This window comes from Symsagittifera roscoffensis, chromosome 4 (genome assembly GCF_963678635.1).
Source record: "Symsagittifera roscoffensis chromosome 4, txSymRosc1.1, whole genome shotgun sequence".
Classification (NCBI taxonomy): Eukaryota; Metazoa; Xenacoelomorpha; order Acoela; family Convolutidae; genus Symsagittifera; species Symsagittifera roscoffensis.
In genome coordinates, this window is record NC_087065.1 from 32,040,954 (window position 1) to 32,063,256 (window position 22,303).

The 22,303-nt window shown below is 33.6% G+C and overlaps 1 protein-coding gene across 1 annotated transcript in view; it reads right to left on the reverse strand.

The window, feature by feature from the left end:
- Window positions 1-770: 770 nt before the first annotated feature.
- The window catches only part of LOC134844184 (dynein beta chain, ciliary-like), a gene marked incomplete in the record, with an annotated part of 486,199 nt that continues 464,666 nt past the window's right edge, over window positions 771-22,303 (reverse strand). The window contains 1 exon segment of the mRNA XM_063860749.1: window positions 771-1,087. Coding sequence (XP_063716819.1) covers window positions 1,048-1,087 — 40 coding nt within the window.

Genomic DNA, 22,303 nt, shown 5'->3' on the forward strand with positions numbered 1-22,303 from the left:
CCGCCATTCCACCCCCCTCTTTATTGGGGGTTTTTTATTGGTAGATTTCGAGGAGTGGGTTTAAGATTTAGATCTTCACCCCAGTTTACCCCCCCCCCCTCCCCCCTCACAATTTAACACCCCCCACCCCCCCCCCCCCTCCCACAGTTTACCCCCCCCCCCCTCATCTTAGTTTCACCCCATCCCCCTGTTAAAAAGGGGGATAGGGTTTGGGCAAATGCGGTGAATGGATGGGGGTGAAGTGGGGGGGGGGGGGGGGGTTTAATTCGAGTAGATTTAGATTTGTGAGTAGGCCGTGAGTAACGCAGAAATGTTGCATGTTTTGCAAATGATTTTGCCAAAAAATGTATAGACTATAATCGGTTATATTCAATTATAATGGATTTTAAACGGATTAAAATCCAATATAATGGATTTTAAAAGAATTATAATCCATAAAAATGGATTTTAAAGGATTGTGTTTTTACGAAAACAATCGATTATAATGACAATATAATCGTCATGAAAATGATCTATTTTCTTTCTGTTATAATAGAAAAGGTTGCATAAATTGGTTACACGTAATCGATTATAATGGCAACATTTTCTCAATATAATTTAACTTTATCCGAGAAATTTCGGTGCGGGTGATACTAAAGTATTCTACATTTATTGAGTTTTTTTACCTTTTTGCTTAACAATTTTTTTGCTCTGAACATTTAGCAAATGAAGTCATTTTCGAAAAAAAATGATGGCGAAAAAAGCCAGCTGATTCTTTAGAGAGTCGTATTTTCTCATTCACAAACAGGTGTTATCTCAAATGCTACTCTAGTGAACTGTGAATGCAGATCTTACAAAAGATTTGCACACCTAAAACACTGGGGTACCCTTGTTTTTTTGAATGGGTTGTAAATTTTAGAGTTTAAAATCATCAAGAACCAAAGTTCTCCGCACCCCTTGATAAAATATGATCGCATGAAGATAATTAGATTTTTCTTTCTTTGATCCGATTGATTCCACTCCTGATAGGCAGCAGGACACAAGTAGTTTTAGAAGTTAGTGCCCTCATCAGGTACTGAGTAGAATTGCAACACCACCAAGAATCCATCTAAAAACCAAACGGTTTCCTGTTTTTTTTTCTAGAATCAATATCTTCTTTTATTAAAAGTCTTGGATTTAAAAATAATTTTATATCTACTGCTAAAACAACCTAAAATGAGATACACTAGAGAAAATCTACTTTTCTACGTTAAAAGGAAGGAAACAATAACGTTAATCGTCAGATAAAAATATAATTTTTTCTTCGTAATTCGAAACTGAGAAAAATATTATGATCAGTAGGACATCCATCCGAAAGTGGCATGCAGCAGCAATAATTAGTGCAGAATACTGATTAAAAGTCTAGGGCTTCAGAGTTAGAAATATTCAGATTTCTGTGATTTAAGGGTTCTTATGGTAAGAAAAAATAGTGTTTGAAATGTTTTCTTAAATTATAGTCATGAGCCAAAGAATATAGTATTTCAGAGCAATGATTTAAGTTCTATCTTGTTCGAATAGTTGTTAATGTCACAGACTATTTTGGCTATTTCCTTTAGACGCTTTAGCTCAAAAACAATCTGAGCCTTAATCTTTTATTTTTGATATACAATCATTTATATCCACAAAATTGAAACCACCTGAAACTCATGCATCATAATTTTACTTGCAATACATTATAAAATTTGTAGAGGAGAAAATTGAAAAAAAGACAGTTAGGGCACTGGTCGAACCCAATCGAAACAAAAAACGAGGACATCAAAACACATGCCATCCGGCCGGAATGGCAAAATCACAACGATTGATTTTAATATAAGTAAATAAACATATAATTGTATAACAATATATATGATTACATAATACCTCTCTCTATATAAAAATCTATAATCACAATCTATATATGCATAATCACAAAAAAAAACTGGGATAGGGTCTAAGAATTACAACAAAATAGCTATTGACAAACTTAGAAGATATTTTCATTGCCACATTCATAATTACCTTTAGGAGACAAAAATTAATCTTTTACAAACAAGGAGAAAACGTGTCGTTCAAGCTTTTGGCCCGAGCCAAACTATATTTCATGATTGGATAAATTAGATATTTTACCACTGTAAAGTATTTAATATTAACCAATCATGATCCATCTTACTAACAACCCACTTATTTGTAAGTGCTGAAATTACTTGTAATTTCAGCACCAGAGAGATTTGAATTTAACTTAGAAATTAGTTGTCTCTCCAAGAGAACTTCAGCAGCCGCAACAATTCAGTATACCCTAGATCTATTGAGCCTAGCAGAGACTAGTTAAACACCCTGAGACTAGAAAGTATAAGAGTAAGATTAGGGTCGGTATTAGACTAAGAAGTTGCACGAATCTATCCGGCCGAAAATAAGATAGCGTGACGAGCAGACGGTGTACCCTATCCGAAATTACTCTATGAGTTATACCACATCGGTCCTAACTCATCTGGTGCGACCATAAGTCTCGAATAAGACCTTAATAGCTTAGAACTAACCAAAAATAGATTAGAATTTAGACAAAACATTATCAAAATGTTATACGATAATAATGTAATCGAAATGTCTCTACGACTCAATAGATCAGAGCCGATATTCCGAACAATAATAGAACTACCCGGAATTGGAAGAAGACTTCGAACAAGAGACGACATACGACAAAGTAGAAACTTACCATATAGCCAACACAAACTTTTATATTTAGAATCTTATTTGCAATGAATTTAGATTTTCATCTGCAAACATAAAATTTTGAAGTCAATCTTTATGATCATTTCAGGCGCTAAACAAAATTATTAATGTGCAATAACGATTGATAAAAAGATCTCAGATCGTTTTCTTAATTTCTGCAGTCTTATATAAAACATATTTGAAAAAAATTTTTTGAAATTGAAAACAAAAATTAGTAGCATGACAATAAATTGTTAGTAATCATAAATCAACTGTTGTCCTAGCTTCATCACCTAAACATAACAGCAATCATAAGCTCACTAATATCATTAAAGTACTAAATTTTTTTCTTAAATAAATTTGAACCACTTTAAACTTAAATTCACTTAATTTTAAAATCAGATCATCAAGGCTTATCCTTGGATCTCAATTAAATTTCTATTTCACTAAATTTAAAACCTGATCATCAAGGCCTATCCTTGGATCAAAAAGAACAATTTTGTTCTCCCCCACCTATTTAGCAAGCGTCTAACGACCTCAAACTTCGATTCACTATCCAACCCTTCCAAAAGACCCAAGATTAATAGAAATTTTTTAAATAAAACTAACCATTCAAATTAAAATAAACAGTGAAAAACTTCGGTTATTCATCCTTCACTTGAACCCTCCTCTTACCAGACCCAGGATATATCTTAGACTTAGTAAGTTTAAAATAGTATCTAACGAACTACTTGCGTTCTAATTATACCTGAACCTTGTGGATCGATTTACTATTCTCCAAACCTTGAACACAATCACTACCCCTAATTAAGATTAAGTAGGTTAACACCTTAGCTTAGACTAGCCACGAGAAAGTAAAATCATTCTTCGGAATTGATATACTTTTCTCTCCAACCCTAAATAAAAAGACCCAGGTTAAGCTAACCAAAAAATCGTAAGGACTAACAGTCTAGGAAAATAGAAATACCTAACAACTTTTTGCATCCTTCATCCTAAACCTTATGTCATTCAAAAATCTAGGAAAAAAGCAAACAATCGTTTTACACAACTGTGAGATAGATAACAAAAAATACGATCTTGTAACCACACCTCATACACAAACAGTTGGATACATTAGAACAAAACGAAAAACAATAAAAAGAAAAATTATAAACAAACAAAGACAAATCACACGAAAAAGATTTTCAAAAAAAAACGCATTTTCCGAATCAGAAGCCAGCAATTTAGACCAACTCTACAAACTAAAAAAAATCAATTGATAAAAATTGCCCCATTCACGATCAATTATATTTTTCCGATTCAGAAACAACTTCAAATTCATCAAAAAGAGGAAAAAGAAGAGAAAAAAAGCAAAACAAACACAAACCAGTACACCTGTATAATTGAAATCAACCAATTAGACACATCGATAGCTATATATTAGCAGTCATCAAACGAAAAAATGAGCCACACTCAAAGTGACGATAGTCCAGATGACGAAGAGGTTTACCCCTTCCTCATAGATGCTCCCGATAATAGAGGGCAACATGATTTTTGCAAGAATTTACTCGTAAATTTGTTTGAACCCGGAATCAGTCCATGTAAAGCAGAATTCCCAGATGTAAAAATCAAAAGACAAATTATTGAACATTATTTGAAAGACATATGTAACTTAACACAACAATATGGAATCTACACCATAGAATTCAGCACACCAAATACGAATCATCGTAAATATGTAATTCAAACAGATGATCTTGAATTAGAATTTTCAAAAGTATTCCTAGATTATATCAAAAGCATACAATATCATAATTCACAAAGAGCAAACTCTATATTCACTAATGAAGTTTTCGCAATAATATTTACCTATATCTCTATATTAGAAAAAACAGAACTTCAAAGTATCTCACCAACTGAAACATCCAAACATACAAAAGTACGAAATGAAATCACATTATTTTCATCTTTTCTACATATAATAAAAGAAAATTTCACTATAGACGATGTTTCACAACACACAAAACATGACTTAGAGAAAATTTTGGCATGGTTTATAATAGATTATTTCACACATAATTTAGACTTAATCTCACAAGCAAGAAAAAATTTCAGACCTCAAAATTCAAACGATGACACTGCCATTACAGAACAATCAGACTACGTTTGGGACCCTGGATCGTCTCATCCTACATTTATAAATATCCTACAATCTATCTCAAGTCAAGCAATAAGTACAATATCTTACCACAGAGACTATATAAAAGTAGTACCACTAACCATTGATGCAACACCATTAAACTACAATACATTTTTACCTGATACACGAAATAACAGTTTAAATTCAACCGACATACACAGTGAAAACCTTAATGGAACTAGAAGTTTTACACAACAAGATATTCAAACACCATCACACTTCATAAATGAAGAAATTGTCCAAACAACATCAACTACACAACAAAGTATTTCACCAATACACCCAAATTTAACAACATCCAAGAAATACAAATACTTCACTGGCACAAGTAACCTTACAATCAACCTTTAAACCTTCGGTTGCTCCAAAATATTCACATATGGATTATCAAACATATAGACCAATGACAAAACCATCAAAATCACGAAAAACGTAAACAAGAAATACTTTTGCAGAACACAATTATAATTATGCACATTCGTTAAAAGCAAACTACCCCCCACGAAAAAATAATAATCATGTATGTTCTCACTTTTGGGATAACCCAATGACAACAACCAACTCAGTAAATTTTCAAACTAATTCACATCCTCCACAGGATCATAGTGAAAATTATCCATTCTTTCAACAAAATAAAAATAAAAAGCAAGCACCTCATCATACGGATTATTTATCATCTGATGATGATTATATACAACCAGACATTTTTGCACCCTATACCCAAGAATATCGCACACAAGGATCGCGACGACCTCATACATATAATAGAATTTTTTCTCCAAACCCAACAGATACACGAAATCAACAACCAATACATATACCAAATCCAACTAATACACAATCTTTTCAACCGATTCAACCACAAAACCCAATGACTATGCACTCATATCAACCAACTCAAATGCAAAATGAAATACCGCTTCCATATTACCTTCAGCAACACAAAATAACAAAAAATCAACTTTCAATTTTTTCGCAAATGCCAAATGCCACAAAATCACTACAGATGACAATGAATCCATACCTTATGGGTGGATCATCAATATCATCCAATAAACCACTGATTGTATTTACAGGAACAGATCCTGAATATTCTGTAGAAGATTATTTAAATGCAGTAAAAGCAAAATTAATTTTAAATATAGGACCTGAACCAATTAATACGCCACTACATCAAAATTGGATACATAGACGCACAGCATTGATACAAACAACCTTGGATGGCGCAGCTCAAAAATGGTTTTCAGTATTACCTTTAGAAATAAAATCAGACTGGAAAAGATTTACACAAGAAGTTTCAAAAAAGTTTGACTCCGAAATAAATAAACAACACCAAAGAGTTTTATGTAATGAAATTCGCAGATTACCAAATGAAACCATCAAACAATTAGCAGTACGCATCAAAACATTAGTTCAAAAAGCATATTCACTTAATACACATGACTATAAAAACACAAAAATGACAGAAATTTTATTGATGACCTGTCATTTTTTCAACAATAAAAACACCTCAATTAAGGAAGATAGCAATAAAAAAGAGATCATCTCATCCTTCCTCGATTCGAGAGCCAGATTTAGATTTTCGAAAAACTAGTAGATAAACTAGAGCAAGCGGAAATCACAATGAAACTTGAAGAAACAGAAAATCTAAAACTACAATATGTTAATCGAATTGAAACAAACACTACACATATAAATAACATACATGAATCAGATACAGACCTAGTTGAAAAAATCACTGAAATACTAAATATTTATGAAAAACATCCAAATTTTAAAGGCAAACCATCTTTCAAAAAATGGTGTAATTATTGCCGACGATACGGACACAGTATTTCCGAAAGTAGACAAAAACAACAAGTTAATCAGAATAAACCTCGAAAGCATAAAGAACCAAATAAATCGTTCTATCAATATATGAAAAAAGATCAAAATCAACCAAACAAAAATATATATAGTAACAACAGTTCAGGAAAACCACTTCCGAACAACACTAACTACACAAGGAATCAATCACCATATAACTCAAGTTATAGAGGAAGATCACCAGAAAGAAGAAATACACAAAATTCTTCACAAAATAATTATAATCGATCAAATAGTCGAAATAACTATTCGAGATCAAATTCCAATGCAACACAATTTGTTTCTAGATCAAATTCCCAATCAAACCCAAGAAAAAAACACTATTCCAATAATCAATCACGAAACTCATCATACAACAGAAGTAGAAACTATTCACATAATCGAAATAGAAGTTATTCGAACAATCGAAATCAGAATTACCCGAACAATTTATCAAGAAATAACTCGTATAATAGATCAAACTATCACAGATCAAATGACAATTATCAAAACAGATCACGGAACAATTCACAAAATCGAAATTCAAGTTATAATAATCAATATAGAAATTATTCCCAGTCACCACATAGGAATAATAACCATTATAATAATTCTAATCATCGATACAAAAGTAGTACACCAAAACATCAAAGACATAATAATCAAGTACAGTCAAATGAAGAAACAACATCAGACCCCCCAGGTATTGATGAAACAGGAAGTAACGAACTACAATTAAATCAAATAAACTGTGGATCATCAGACACAGAAAGTGATACAGAAAATACCATCTCCGTAAATATGATAACAGTCGAAAACGACTATGAACCTATCATATAAGAACAACCTTTTAAATCACATATAAATGAAAATCAATTGGAACTCCTTCACAATTATTATATTGAACGCATCGATACTACACAAACTGCACAAGAAGTAAACGAAATTAACACGGTAGTTAAACCCGATGAAAAAGACAAAACAAAATGTTCAAACACAAATCATATTTATCAAAATATACAAAAAGAACAACCCAGAGAAAAAATTTGGACAAAACCATTTCTCTTTGAAAGTCCAAGAAACAAAGAATTTCAACCACCAGATCTTGAGATTGATTTTTTAATTGATTCAGGAGCAGAATCAAACATAATTAATATTCCCACATGGAATGAAAACAAAACATTACAGCCAAAATTAACGCCTCTTGCAACCTCCAATAAACTAGCAACAGCACAAGGATCAACATTAGTAAATTATGGAAAAATCCAATTATTCCTTCTCCCCACAAGAGGAGCAAAATAAAATTCTAAACAAACCATTTAAACAAATGTTTCATATTACTGATATTAAGCACAATATCATTTGCATACCATTTATATCTAAATATATACCAACAATCAACATCTTAAATAGCAAAATACTAAATAAAGGTAAGTACACAAAAACAAAAAAAAACAGCTCTAACATTTTTTCAAAGATTAAATAAACAACCACCATTCTTCTGAAAATTTTACCCAATTTATAACCAGCAACGGAAACACCTGAAACCATTATCAGGAAATATATATAATTTTTCAATAAAACAAGTTCACCAGTATGATAAAAGTCAAAATAAACAACGACTTTTTATGTCAGACTTTGAATATAAACCTATTCACAAGTTTTTCAAAATGACGATCTCATCTATAAAATATTTGAAAAACACGAATTCCGACATCATTTCGTTACACGTGTATAACAATACACCGTATCAAGTAACATTACCCTTAGGACATGTAGGATATTGCGAAACAAACGCTACAATCTCACCCATACATGAAGTAGCCTACCGCGTAAATAATATACTCCAATTATTAGATATTTGCCAATCCGCAATTCTTAACGAAGAATTATCCATAAATAACATAATAAGCAATGAAAAAAGAAACACAGATTATTTCACAAAAACACCATATTTTAAACCAACATTCAATATAACAAATTAAACAAAAGAACAACAACAATTTTTAACGATGTTTAATTTTGAACACTCACAAATTACACAAATCGAATTTGACAAACTAGCAAAACAACTGTTAAAATATTCGACAGTCTACGCAACATCAATTTTTGATGTTGGGAAAATCAGTTCATCGCTACATCTCCCGTTAAAACCTGGTGCAGTTTTCGAAAAACAAAGAGCTAGTAAAGTACCAATTCATTTACACGACAAAGTAAATAGATTACTAGATATTTTAGAACAATACAAAATTATCTCACCAGTAAATAAAGAAGAACAACCAAAAAGCAACACATTTATTAACCCTGTTATCATTCTAGCAAAAGGGAAATCATTGAAAATAGTTTTAGACGCTAGATACCTCAATTCACTAATTGACGAATCGAATTGCAATTGGCCTATTGAACCAATACAAGTTATCTTAACAAAAATAAACGGAAAATACTTTACAACCGCAGATATGAATAGTGCATACAATCAAATGCCACTAGATGAACAATCACGACGCTTAACACAATTTGTTATTGGAAATCAACAATATGAATTTAACCGCCTATTCTATAGAATTTCCATAGGACCAGCAGCATTTTCAGCTTTTATGAGCAAAATTTTTAGACCACCAATACTCAAGTAAAAAGGCAATCACCTATTTGGACGATGTTTTTATGCAATCACAGACAAAAGAAGAAATGTTTACAGTTTTAGAACACTATCATAAAATACTTCAGAACAAAAATCTGAAGGCCGCCCCCAATAAATCACACTTCTTTTTGACACGAGTTAAATTTTTAGGACATAATATAGAAAGAAACACAATCACTCCATTAAAATCACGCATTGATGCTATTCAAAAACTTCAACCACAAACAAACAAAAAGAAAATCCAAGAAATCCTTGGAATGCTAAATTTCTTAAGCAAGTACGTTTATAAAATGCAATTATATTTAAGACCGTTCTATAAATCCTCAGACAACAAAATAATTTTGAATGGACCACTGAACATCAAACACGATTTGAAGAAATTAAAAAACTTTTAACTGAACAAATTTCAAACACAATTCCAGATCCAAATCAACCATTCTATGCAATGTGCGATGCTTCAAATTTTGGCATCGGCGCAGCATTACTACAATCACATAGTGGTACAAATAAAATGAACCTTATATCAGCAAATTTCCGATTATTCACACAAGCAGAGCTACGACTCTCAACTCTAATGAGAGAAAGTACAGCTATAATTTATACACTTACAGAATATGAATTTCTGATACTTGGATCAAAACATCCAACAGTTCTATTCACAGATCATAAACCAATCATTTTTCTCTTTACACAAAAGTCAAATCCCAATCACCGAGTTTATAGAGTTCAATTAATTCTAATGAAATTTCCAAACTTACATATAGTTTGGACAGCAGGAAAGATACTTGCATTACCAGATACATTAAATCGAAATACACCACCTGAATTACTTACACGAAAAACTACAGTTGAAATACCAAAAAATATAAAATTTTACCTTCAAAAGACGAAACATCACCCCGACTAGAATGCAAATATGCAGTAAAAACTTACATTGATCAATCACAAATAAATAACCTACAACGTTTCCCACTTTACTTAGATTGCCAAAATAATCACTACGAAGTTGATCTGCTAGGAACATCAACTCTCAAACCAATTCCATACTCACAATGGATAAAAAATAACACCCAACAAAAACGAATAAAACAACACTCGTAAAAAAAGACTTTTTTCCATTAATTGAAAAAGAAATTTTAACTGATAAAATAAATTTATCAGGACCACAAACAAATGATTCAAAATACACAATAAATCAAGTTTTTGACCTCCATGACCCACTTGACACAATTCCCCTATCAAAATTAGAAATTTATGAGCAAACTCTCATAAAAATGCACAAGGTTATTGCCAACCAAATAAAGACTCAGTTTGTTATAACCTACCTTTACACACGCATGATGAAGATCATTTTCATCATCCACAAATCCTTAAATTAGCCTCCGGCCGACACACTGAATGGATTTTAAATAGAGATAAAAAACACAATGAAATTTACCAAAGAGTAACAAAAAAATTGTTACAAAGGCAAAACATTAACGAACAAAGTAATTCACGCTTTACACCAGCCTCAGATTTAAAAATTGGAACATTTGTCTTAATACCTAATTTTAATACACAAAAAAGAAATTTCTAAAAAATTACAACCCCTTCGCAAAGGACCATACCAAATAATTGCCAAACCCACTGACGTAACATATAAAATCTTCGATTCAGACCAAAAAGAAATTGTTCAACATCGGAACAATCTATTGCCTTACTACCCAAAAGAATACGCACTACGCGAATTAACTCAATTATATTCTTTCACAGGTTTAAAAGTTATTCAAAATCACCCACATACGGAAAAAGAAATAAATAAACAAAACCACATTCATTATGGAAACAAAATACAAAATCAACTACAACCCAAAACAAAACAAAAAAGCTAGATCAAAAAATACCTCAAAAAGAAAAGAAAAATAGGAAAATGATAGAAAAAATTTTACCACAAGAACAAGTCGAGAAATCAGAACATAGAGAGTCATCACGACTTAGAAATCAACCACGTAGAAATTACAAAACATTCACCCCACAATCTAAAATATTAAAGAAAGATGAGTTTCAAAAACAACTTCAATTTTAAAATCCTCGCAGCTCTCAATCATTTTGATTTTTCATTTTTCAAAATAACATGCTGACAAACACGCAAAAATTCTAGTTCAAATTTAGCCAATAGGATTCATTCAATTCGTCACCTTCTATAACAATAACACCAACCAATTAGACGAAAGATATTAAACTCCAGGCATATCTATAACTATAACTTTACAACCTCCAGGTCAAAAATAAACAAACCACTCAAACTTGACAACTAAAAAAATACCACCATTTTATTAATATAACCCTCCCTTATCTAATAAAGCAAAGATCAACAATATTTTCCCAACTTAAACCTCAAAAACCCCCCAACCAAAAATGATAAATTAGCCTAAAGTAAAAATACGACCATATTAATTTAGCCTAAAGTACAAAAATCTCAAAAATACCCCAGATCACCTGACAAATAAAAATAAAGCAAAAAGCACCTCCCAAACACCATAAAATTAGCCCCCAACAACTTTTCACAAAACCCAACCCACTTGTCAAAAAATCAATAAATAACTCGACCACACTTGAAAATTGCCCCAAACAACAAAAAATATTCGACCAAGAAACCATTTCTTAATTGCTCTTCTCTCGATCAGTCAATACAATTTTCAACATTTTCATAAACTTTTTCACAATACTTAAACTTTTATTCGTATTTTTCTTTGATACCTTTGAAGCTTTTATAATAATTTTAATCATTTTTTGCAACATTTTTTAAAATTTCCTACTCCCTATTTGAAATATATCTCCAACTTTTCCAAATCATTGACCATATTCACAGGTACGATAACCCAAAGTTTATTTAAATGATACGAACAATTTTTAGTAGAACAGAAATTTTTTTACTATTTGTAATTTTTATAACATTTCTATCATCCCTAAAATTGACAATGTGCAAATGTATAAAAAAGGCGATAATCACATTCGCCTTAGCAACAATCCTTTTTATTCTTTTCCTTGAAGAATACTGCAATAAACATAAATTTTTTCACAATGAAAAATCAATCAGAATACCTTCAAAAAGTGCTAACCAACAATCACACAGTCAGTCTTCACCTACATCATCCCAAGAAAACCCGACAATACCTACAACTACCCAAAACCCCCAAACATCCACACGACTTTCTTTCCAAGATAACCCATACACTTTTGAAGAACGACACGCTCGCTTATCTGAACCATTAGAACCAGTTCAGCGAAAGGCACCTCTAAGTGAACCAACATATAACTTGTACCTAACATTACCACAAGAATTAAGTAGAATAAGAGACATTAGTCAAAACCAAAAAACAGTTGAAATAAATAGACAAATTATACATCCACGACAAAATAGAAATTTTCAAACCCCACGAGTTCATTTTGATATACCCCAATCCCCATCACCAAGTACTCCAGAAAACCCAAATAGCATATTACTGGAAACCCCTACACTTCATTCACAACGTAGCACCTCAAGCCTACCCTCAGATTACTTAGGTTCAACACCAACATCTGAACAAATACGTGACAATCCCTTTAACGCCCCCAACCAAACATCACGACTACCATATTGGACAACACACTCGTTCACACAAGGTAAACCAAATTTAATAAATGACCCAATAGATATTTCTACGGATACAACAACATCATCATTACTACCAGAAACATTATCACTACCATCAACACCATCAATAAGCCAGATTTCACCGACGCCTTTCCCCCTAAATTTTCCAAATAACCTCGACGCTAGATATCGAGAACAATCATCAACAAATATTTCTTTAAGATTAGATTGGAACACGTTCACAGCACCCCCACCATTATTTGGACAACATCCAGAAAATAACCGACTCCACAATTGGGCACTCCATAGACTACAATATAGACAAGACATCCACGAAGACATTCGTGACCATAACATCCAAATACTCCAACAAAATAGTCTACAATTAAAATTCGAAATCACGATTAAATTTAAAAACATTGTTCAACATCCTTACCCATTAAACCCACCCAATATAACAGCTCAATCGCTACCACCACCATTTATAACAACTGAAGTAATATATAAGTACGACAGATATACCAAAAAGACAATTGGTTACATCACATTTTATAACCCATACTCAGGATTATCACACACATGTATATTCTAAAAGTAATGATATTTCAACAAATCTTTTTTCCAATATTTCCGCACAGGACCCCAGGACTCAATAGTAACACACTACGATTGTGAAGAAAATGAACAAAAAACACTACAAAAATATGCAATAAATCAAGTATCACAATGCGAAACAGAACCACAAGCTATAGAAACTACAAATGTAATAGCGACACTGTATTCAAAAGCCTGAGCAACAACAGTCGCAGGATATAAATTTACAGCAACATTTTCCGAAAAAAAAATACTTTGTTCACAAGTTTCAAACGGAAATAAAAACCGACTTGACCACCTATCAAAGTAATATCGAACGACTTCTACATCTAAATCCCGATGATTGTAAAAACGAGCTACTCAGACTAAATATCACAAGAAATAAAGACACCGACAGAAAACTAGTATATTTCCAAGTCTTTGCCGGTTCTGTACATCAAGCAGAACTTGAAAGATATCAAGGACATATAAAACTAGATGAAAAATACCCATTCAACGGCGCACACGGAAGATTAACTTATGACATATACGATAAGCACTGGATACCACACATTGGTATAAATAATCCATCAAACTGCAAAGCAGACACAAAAAATAAAGGATATCAAGAAATAATGTTTTTCGATTGGAAAAGACAACTCGAAAAAATCCAACTAACACGAGATTTATCAAACAACATCATGATCTATCAAGGAATTAGATTACCTTGTAAAAACGATCAAGGTTATTGTGATCCTACAACACGGACACAAGCAACAATTGTTTGGTTTCCCAAAGATACATGCACAACATTTCAAGTAGCAAAAATACACGCTCGAATGATAAAATTTCACGAAATTTTTTTTATAGAATCAATTCCATATGAACAAGTCCATCCATCACGAAAACAAAGTACTGATTTCCGAAAATTCCATAATATAGAAACTAAATTAACACGTTTCCAAATATATCAAGAAACAGAAATCGCATGCAAATACAGGAACCCACTTTACAAAACACAATATTCTGAAATACTAGTTGAATACGAAAAAGGTTTCGACATGACCACTGGAAAAATAAAGTTTGACCCTTATGCCACAGGTCACCCTCTAAACGAAGGAACATCATATATACCAGTTAACTTTCAAAAAAGTCAACCTGGTGGAAAACTAAAGCCACATGACACTAGAAGCACACGTTTACAAGAACTATCACTAATGAATAACACTTATTTTGGTAATATCCACTATGACATCCACTTAGATATGAAATTAGACTACACAATTAGTAGAGTTTTTCAAGAAATGTCACTTTCAGAATTAGAAACACTACATCAACAATGTGAATTGGAAAGAAATCAGATTCTACAATTATAGATGAAGATAAATATTATCTTCTTACTCCATACCCTACGTTGATGCAATCACTCAAAAAAGTTTCACCCGAAAGCATCAGAGCTATTGCTCGTAATCCAATTATTGATTTACAATCAATTGGAATTTTTTCAAAATCAGATATCCAACACCACATTGGAACACAACAATTCCAAGAATTATTAACACAAATGGACACTATACAAAGACAATCAATTGACCAAAATTTACACAAACTTGCCGAAACCGCGGGATTTGCAGATATTTATACACAAGATTATAGCGGATATTTTAAAGACATTAAAGACTATATATATATATATCTAAACGGTGAAAAATACGGACCACAAGATATTTCACCTATAAATATTTTTAGTTTTGTTACCCTAAAAAATGAAATTCTCGATTTTCTAGGATGGCCCTATTACATCTTAGAAAAATTAATTATCCTATACGCAATGTTTAACTTTATAGGATTTCTTTTTTCACTTCTAAAAGGAATCTATAACACATGCGCTATACACACACAAGTAAATAGACAAGCAAGTGTAGCACGCATACTATTTGCAGGATTTTTTGGAGTTTTTTCTTCATCAATAAACAAAACTGTTCTAGACGCACAAATAAAAGATTATAATACAAAAATAGCGACAAGACAGAACATAATAACATAGAAGTAACACCTACTGCACCACAGTTGCCACCCCTACCACATAACCATCCATTATCCTTAGTCCCACGTAAATTCCGAAACCTAACAATAACACATAACCCACGTTTTAGACCAAATATATCGCAAAGTCCCATACAACATATAATGACACATCATTCACAAGAAGACAATACATATGAACAAATTATAGAACAAACCCATATCACCGCTTTTCAGTCTCAAAATAATCATTTTTTTTAGCCCACGATGAGCCGACAACTTGGTTCCCTACACCGCTCAAATTCCCACCCAACCAACCTCCACACTCCAATCCCAATAATCCCACTTTTTGCTTTCCCAACACCCGATTTTCCAACTATTAATATATCATCAAACATGAATTCGGATACTAACTCAGATATTTCAGTTTTATACTCCATCTCACAACTTAATAATTCTAATATAGAAACCCCTGACGAATTTGCAGACTCCGAAACATCTCCATCCAATAACTTTCAAACCAACTCCTCATTTTTTTCAAAACCCCCTTTTCAACCAATCCCACCAAATAATTCCCTCCCATCCGTTTCCACTCCTTCTTATGCTTCGCAAGTAACCCCAACCTATTCTCCATTTCATTCCGACCGATCATCTAATAATTCTCCAGATACACCCCAAATCTCCCAGGAACTCGATAATTTTATCACCCTACAACAACAGTTAATACACCCTAACACCCTCATCATACATCAAATTTCATCCACAATAGAATCCTCAAACCCACCTACTCCTACACCCTCCTCAGCTTACACTGCATCATTATAACAATCATTCTCATCCACCGAAACATCTAATAGCACTAACCGAGCTTATCGCACTTTTAAAAGGAAATTCCCGAATCACCCATTCCCGACCAAACCAGGAACAGCCTGCGAATATATTAATCATCCACCACACACCAACACAAAAGATTTTCTAGCAATCACCTTACACTCATTCCCACAATTTACATTAAACACACCTAACGACACTAACGACACACGTAGTTTTGTAGATGAACATGTTTTAATTCCCACACTTCACTGGACAGCATATTACCATTTTACTAACCCCCTTTGCCTGCCACTATCTAGTACTCATAATGATATAGAAAAGATTAAAGATATGTTATACAGACTCACCGCAACACTAACACCAGCAAGACAGTTTACTTATATAGGATATAAAAAATTACTAAAAACATTCACTGCACCTCGAGCTAACGAATTTACAATAGAATATTACGACCATAATATCATCCGAACTAATCAAGACCAATTTCTAGATGACGACCGCTTCGCTAACCCACAACTAACAGAAAGTTTTTTCATCAAAACGTCAAATGTATTCACACTTAATCTCGTACTCATAATGATATAGAAAAGATTAAAGATATGTTATATAGACTCACCGCAACACTAACACCAGCAAGACAGTTTACTTATATAGGATATAAAAAATTACTAAAAACATTCACTGCACCTCGAGCTAACGAATTTACAAAAGAATATTACGACCATAAAATCATCCGAACTAATCAAGACCAATTTCTAGATGACGACCGCTTCGCTAACCCACAACTAACAGAAAGTTTTTTCATCAAAACGTCAAGTGTATTCACACTTAATATTTTTGATAGAAAATATGATCACATCATCTCTGAAGCACTAAATGATATTCAAGCTTACGAAAGTTTTAAAGACAAATTTCAGTTATTTTCACTAACCTTTCACTTCCTTGCACCACATGAACGCGATTTGCACTGTTCACACGACATTATGTTACGCACTAAACATACTCATACATATACATACTATCGCTTCATACAAAATCATTTTGATTTACATACTCCATCAAGACAACCACACCATCGTTTTCAGTTTCTTAACTCGAAGTACACTTCACCATTTTTTCTTAATTTCACCTATTGCATCAAAGGATACTAACCTCCGCGGCATCCTCCGCAATTATGACCCAGTAACACAAATGTATATATTTTGTCCCATCACGAAGACCTTTAACGCCAAAGAATCCAGACCCTTCCTTATCCCACATGAATTTATCCAGCCTATAGAAATCCCAATATTAGAATTTATTCACAATACTAAATATAATCACAAAATATATAACCTCATTCAAAACACTCCTTATGAGTTTGCAGTAGGCACCGAAGAACTAAAAACCATTAAAGCACTTCAATTGCTTTGGCCACTGCTCCAAACTAAAAACATCATTCGCATACTAGCAAAATTACTAACAACATCGGACATAATACACGACATTTTCCCCACGGTTTTTTCCCAGACGATTAACAGGTAAGTATAATTCAAAAATATTCTTAACTAATAAATTTAAATTGAACTAACCATTCTTTATTCATGTTTCTTTTACATTTCTAGTCTTCATACCACGATCATCTGCAAAAAACAGAAAATAAAAATAAAAAAAAAACTTGTTAAAATTCTTCTAAACTTCATTAATATTTTGCACAAGATATAATGATAAAAATCATACCAAATGTAGTAAATTAATTTATAAATTATTTCCCCATAAAGCAGTAAATTAAATTACGATGAAAATTTATAACTTAAAATTTCCCCCCAAAAAGCAGTAAAATTGAAATTCTATGTAGTAAATTGATAAAATGAAAATGCAGTACTAATCTTTAGATATTTTCATTCACTCGCACAAATATTCTATCCAAAATTGCACAGCTCGCCCGCGAAGAATTGTTTAAATAATGATTTTAAGTTTCAAGTTTTCACACTCAACAACTCTAACACACGATAACAAGTTTCAAACTTTCCTTTAACCCGGTTGGAAAGGATTTATATACTAAACCAAATTAACCAACGCAGCTTACTAAACACCACAAATCATAAAATAACAGCATGACTAAGAAAAGAAAACCAACGGTACCCAAACCAGATTAACCCAGTTTAAAACTGAATAAATTATTCTTTTGAAGACTATTATAAAGTCTAAGAAAGAAATAATAAAACACAAAAAAGTCGCAAGACAAACCCATAACAAAAACAATTTGATTTTTGAAAAAACGACAGAACCAAAGAAACGTAAGAAAGACCAACATAAACCCAACATAAAACGTTATCACATAACAGGACCTCTCAAAGAAACCGCACAAAACTCCCACTCCTGGCCTAACCCACCAGAGAGGACGTCCTGAGCATGCTCTATAGCCGGCCTAACCCACCGCGCTACATCCACGCTTTCTGACCACACTCCTATTTTTAATAAGAGGTACTCAAGGGTGAGTAACTCTTCAAAATAACCGAACTAAAACAAAATGCTTTTGTGAAAACAACTAACTAAATTCATGATTAAAAAACCGAACTAATAAAATTTTATAAAATGTAAATCATACCTTGCAGTATATAGATCAACACACAATAACAAAGGCGAACATCAAAAGACAATGATTCCATCACACTTGAACAAGAATGGCTAACCACAACCGATATGCCGTCCACAATCACAACTCAAAAGATTTAGAGTACGACTTGACTTCGCAGAAAAGGACTTCATTCAACTAGACCAATGACCACCTCGATGTTCAAGTATACGTACAGATCCGAGTTACGAGGCATCCCTTCCACACACGATCTCCACGCCATTCCAGACGAGGTTGAACACAAAACCAGTTCTCTACATAATACAGAAAAACCGTCATAGCAAACCATTTTGAAATCAGATTGATTTCATTGGGGAACACAGTCGTTGTCACAAGACGACACAACGATTGATGTCCCAAACTCCAGCGTCCTGGAACTTCCTTACAAAGAGCAACCGGACAAGAATATGATGTTCGCCAAATACCAACGTTCATCATCAATCCTTTGAATTGCAGAAAGATAATTCTAAAAACTCTGTAAAACCCGGATGGGTGGAACCTGATCCAAACTATATTTTATGATTGGATAAATTAGATATTTTACCACTGTAAAGTATTTAATATTAACTAATCATGATCCATCTAACTAACAACCCACTTATTTGTTCTTACAAGTAATTTCAGCACCAGAGAGATTTGAATTTAACTTAGAAATTAGTTGTCTCTCCAAGAGAACTTCAGTAGCCGCAACAAACCAGTATACCCTAGATCTATTGAGCCTAGCAGAGACTAGTTAAACACCCTGAGACTAGAAAGTATAAGAGTAAGATTAGGATCGGTATTAGACTAAGAAGTTGCACGAATCTATCCGGCCGAAAATAAGATAGCGTGACGAGCAGACGGTGTACCCTATCCGAAATTACTCTATGAGTAATACCACATCGGTCCTAACTCACTTTTTATGCAGATCTAGAGTATCTAGCATCATGAGCCTACTGTGGCGATAGGGAAGATGATTGAGCGAGAGATGCTTACCGCACTTTTGAACAACGAAAAGATAGCTGAAGAATTATTGGCAGAAACACGAACCCAACATGATACGTTTGAATACGGATTTCGTCGCATAAAAGCTATCAAACGCAAAAAAAAAACAAAGAAAAAAAACAATTTTGGTTTAACAACAACTACACTTATCAAATAAGAACCTATGTGTTATTTAAAACCAGAACAAGGTGGAGGAAAGTATGCTTATTAAAAAAATCAGCAGGATCAAGGGCGGAGAGGACGACAAAACATCTCACGGGGGAACGTCAGTCCTGGGGGACCACAAAACACGAGCCACAGGGGACAGTATATGCCTTGTTATGAATGTGGAAGGCACTTAGGACCAAACCAATTACAACCAAGACACGCAAAGTATAAAATATGTTGCAAAGCCGCAATACGAGAACATTTTGCAAAAGACTAAATGTACAAACTTCAACTTCATGCGTGAGAGAGGGAACGAGGAACAAATAGAACTGGAAAAATAGATCACAGATGTAGAAAAATGGAAGAGTGGCAATCGCAGAATTCATATCAATGACGGATGGGAATATATCTCACGAGATAACTTCACAGTGATGGCTATAGCAGAAGGGCTTCAAAGGCTTTTAAAAAATCAGAAAAAAGGTTCAAATATTGAACAATAACTGTTTTTTTTTCTGGTAAGAAAATGTAAAATTGAAAAAACCTGAAAATGAATACGCTGCTGTGGGTTTGGGTAGTCCGTTCTTCTTTTTAAAGAAAGCGACTGCCCAAGGATTATGAAGAAATAACAAAAAGTGACAACTTTCAGTTTATCCAGCTCATGGATCAGCTCGAAATATCTGATATTAAGGAAAATTCAATATCCCAAAAGAACGGCTAATTTGCACTAAAACTACTGGATGCAGGGGCGGATTTAGGGGGGGAGGGGTTGGGGCGGACGTTCCCCTTTCAGGGATTCGACCCCCTGCCGACCCAAAGAATCCCCCCTTTGATACTTTTTGAGAAATCCATTTTTGGCCGACCGACCCTAAAATTTTTGCAAAGGCGCCTTCGGCGCCAATATATACTAATTTTGAGGGGGGATCACGCGCCGAAAAAACGCAATTTTTCGGTCAAAATTTTCCAAAAAGTGCCTAAAACGCCTTTTTTGGCCTGTTTTTTCACAATTGAAAATCCGCCCCCTCCTCGAGAAAATCCTAGATCCGCCCCTGACTGGATGAATAACTAAACCGGCCTCATTCATCAGCATCGACGATAAAAAACAAACACTACCAGTCGGGACTTTCTGCCATAAAAAGTAATTAGGTTAATACAATGAAGCCCAAGAGAATACAAAAGGTTACAAATCCACGAAAAAGAAAAGTCAGTCATAGAAAGCAAACAAAAGTAATTTATCTTTTTAAACAGTTGCGTGTGAGAATTGGTGAAGCCAAAAGCCACATAGATAGAATCCAATTTGTTGAGTATGATCTTCGGTAGAAGTAAAAGGTAGACAACTTCAATGAGCTTGAAAGAACCAGTCCAAAAAAGTTGAATATGCCAATTGCGTAAAATTTATATTGTAAAACTGTACAATCGCATTTAAAAAAACATTCAACAAACTGACTGTAAAAACCGTGGAAAGTGTTCAAATTGAAACTGAGTCCCATTAAAATTAACTAACATATAAACAAGACCGACATCAGTTGCCTAGCAAATTTTTCTAGATAGCCGACTTTTTTCTGAACCCTTGACTTACGATACCATTCCTGACAATTCCTTTCGGTCAGAAAACCACAGTACAATGCAGTCCCATTCTCATCAGAGGCAATGTCTGAACTCCAGGCTGGCTTTCACGGACTGACCGACTTGCTAGCTGGATATCAGAAACCTTTGCTGTTCATCCAATAAGCGTTCGGATTCAGGGTGTTGAACCTCTGGATTGACTGATTGCGCCTTAAAGTAGCAGGACTACTGCTAGGAGCACCTCCGGAGGTGGTTCCGTTCTACAACCGACTCCTCGTCGGTTGCTCATCGTTCAAGGGCTCTCAATAAACTGGGGGGAGCTGGATGCTGCTGTCGTTGATGTAAGGACATCACTTGCCCCAGATATTTTATGCACTGAGGGCTTTCAAATGGAGTTGAAAAACACTTGAGACAATATCAGTTCCACGTGAGTGGAAAGGTCGCTCGTTCGTGTGAACAGCGCCTTTTGCTAATTTGACAACTAGTATATCTGAAAGAATACGAAACCGAAATTCACCAATTCGGTAAATTGATCGAATGATCCATTCAACTTGCATAAAGAGAGTTAGAAAT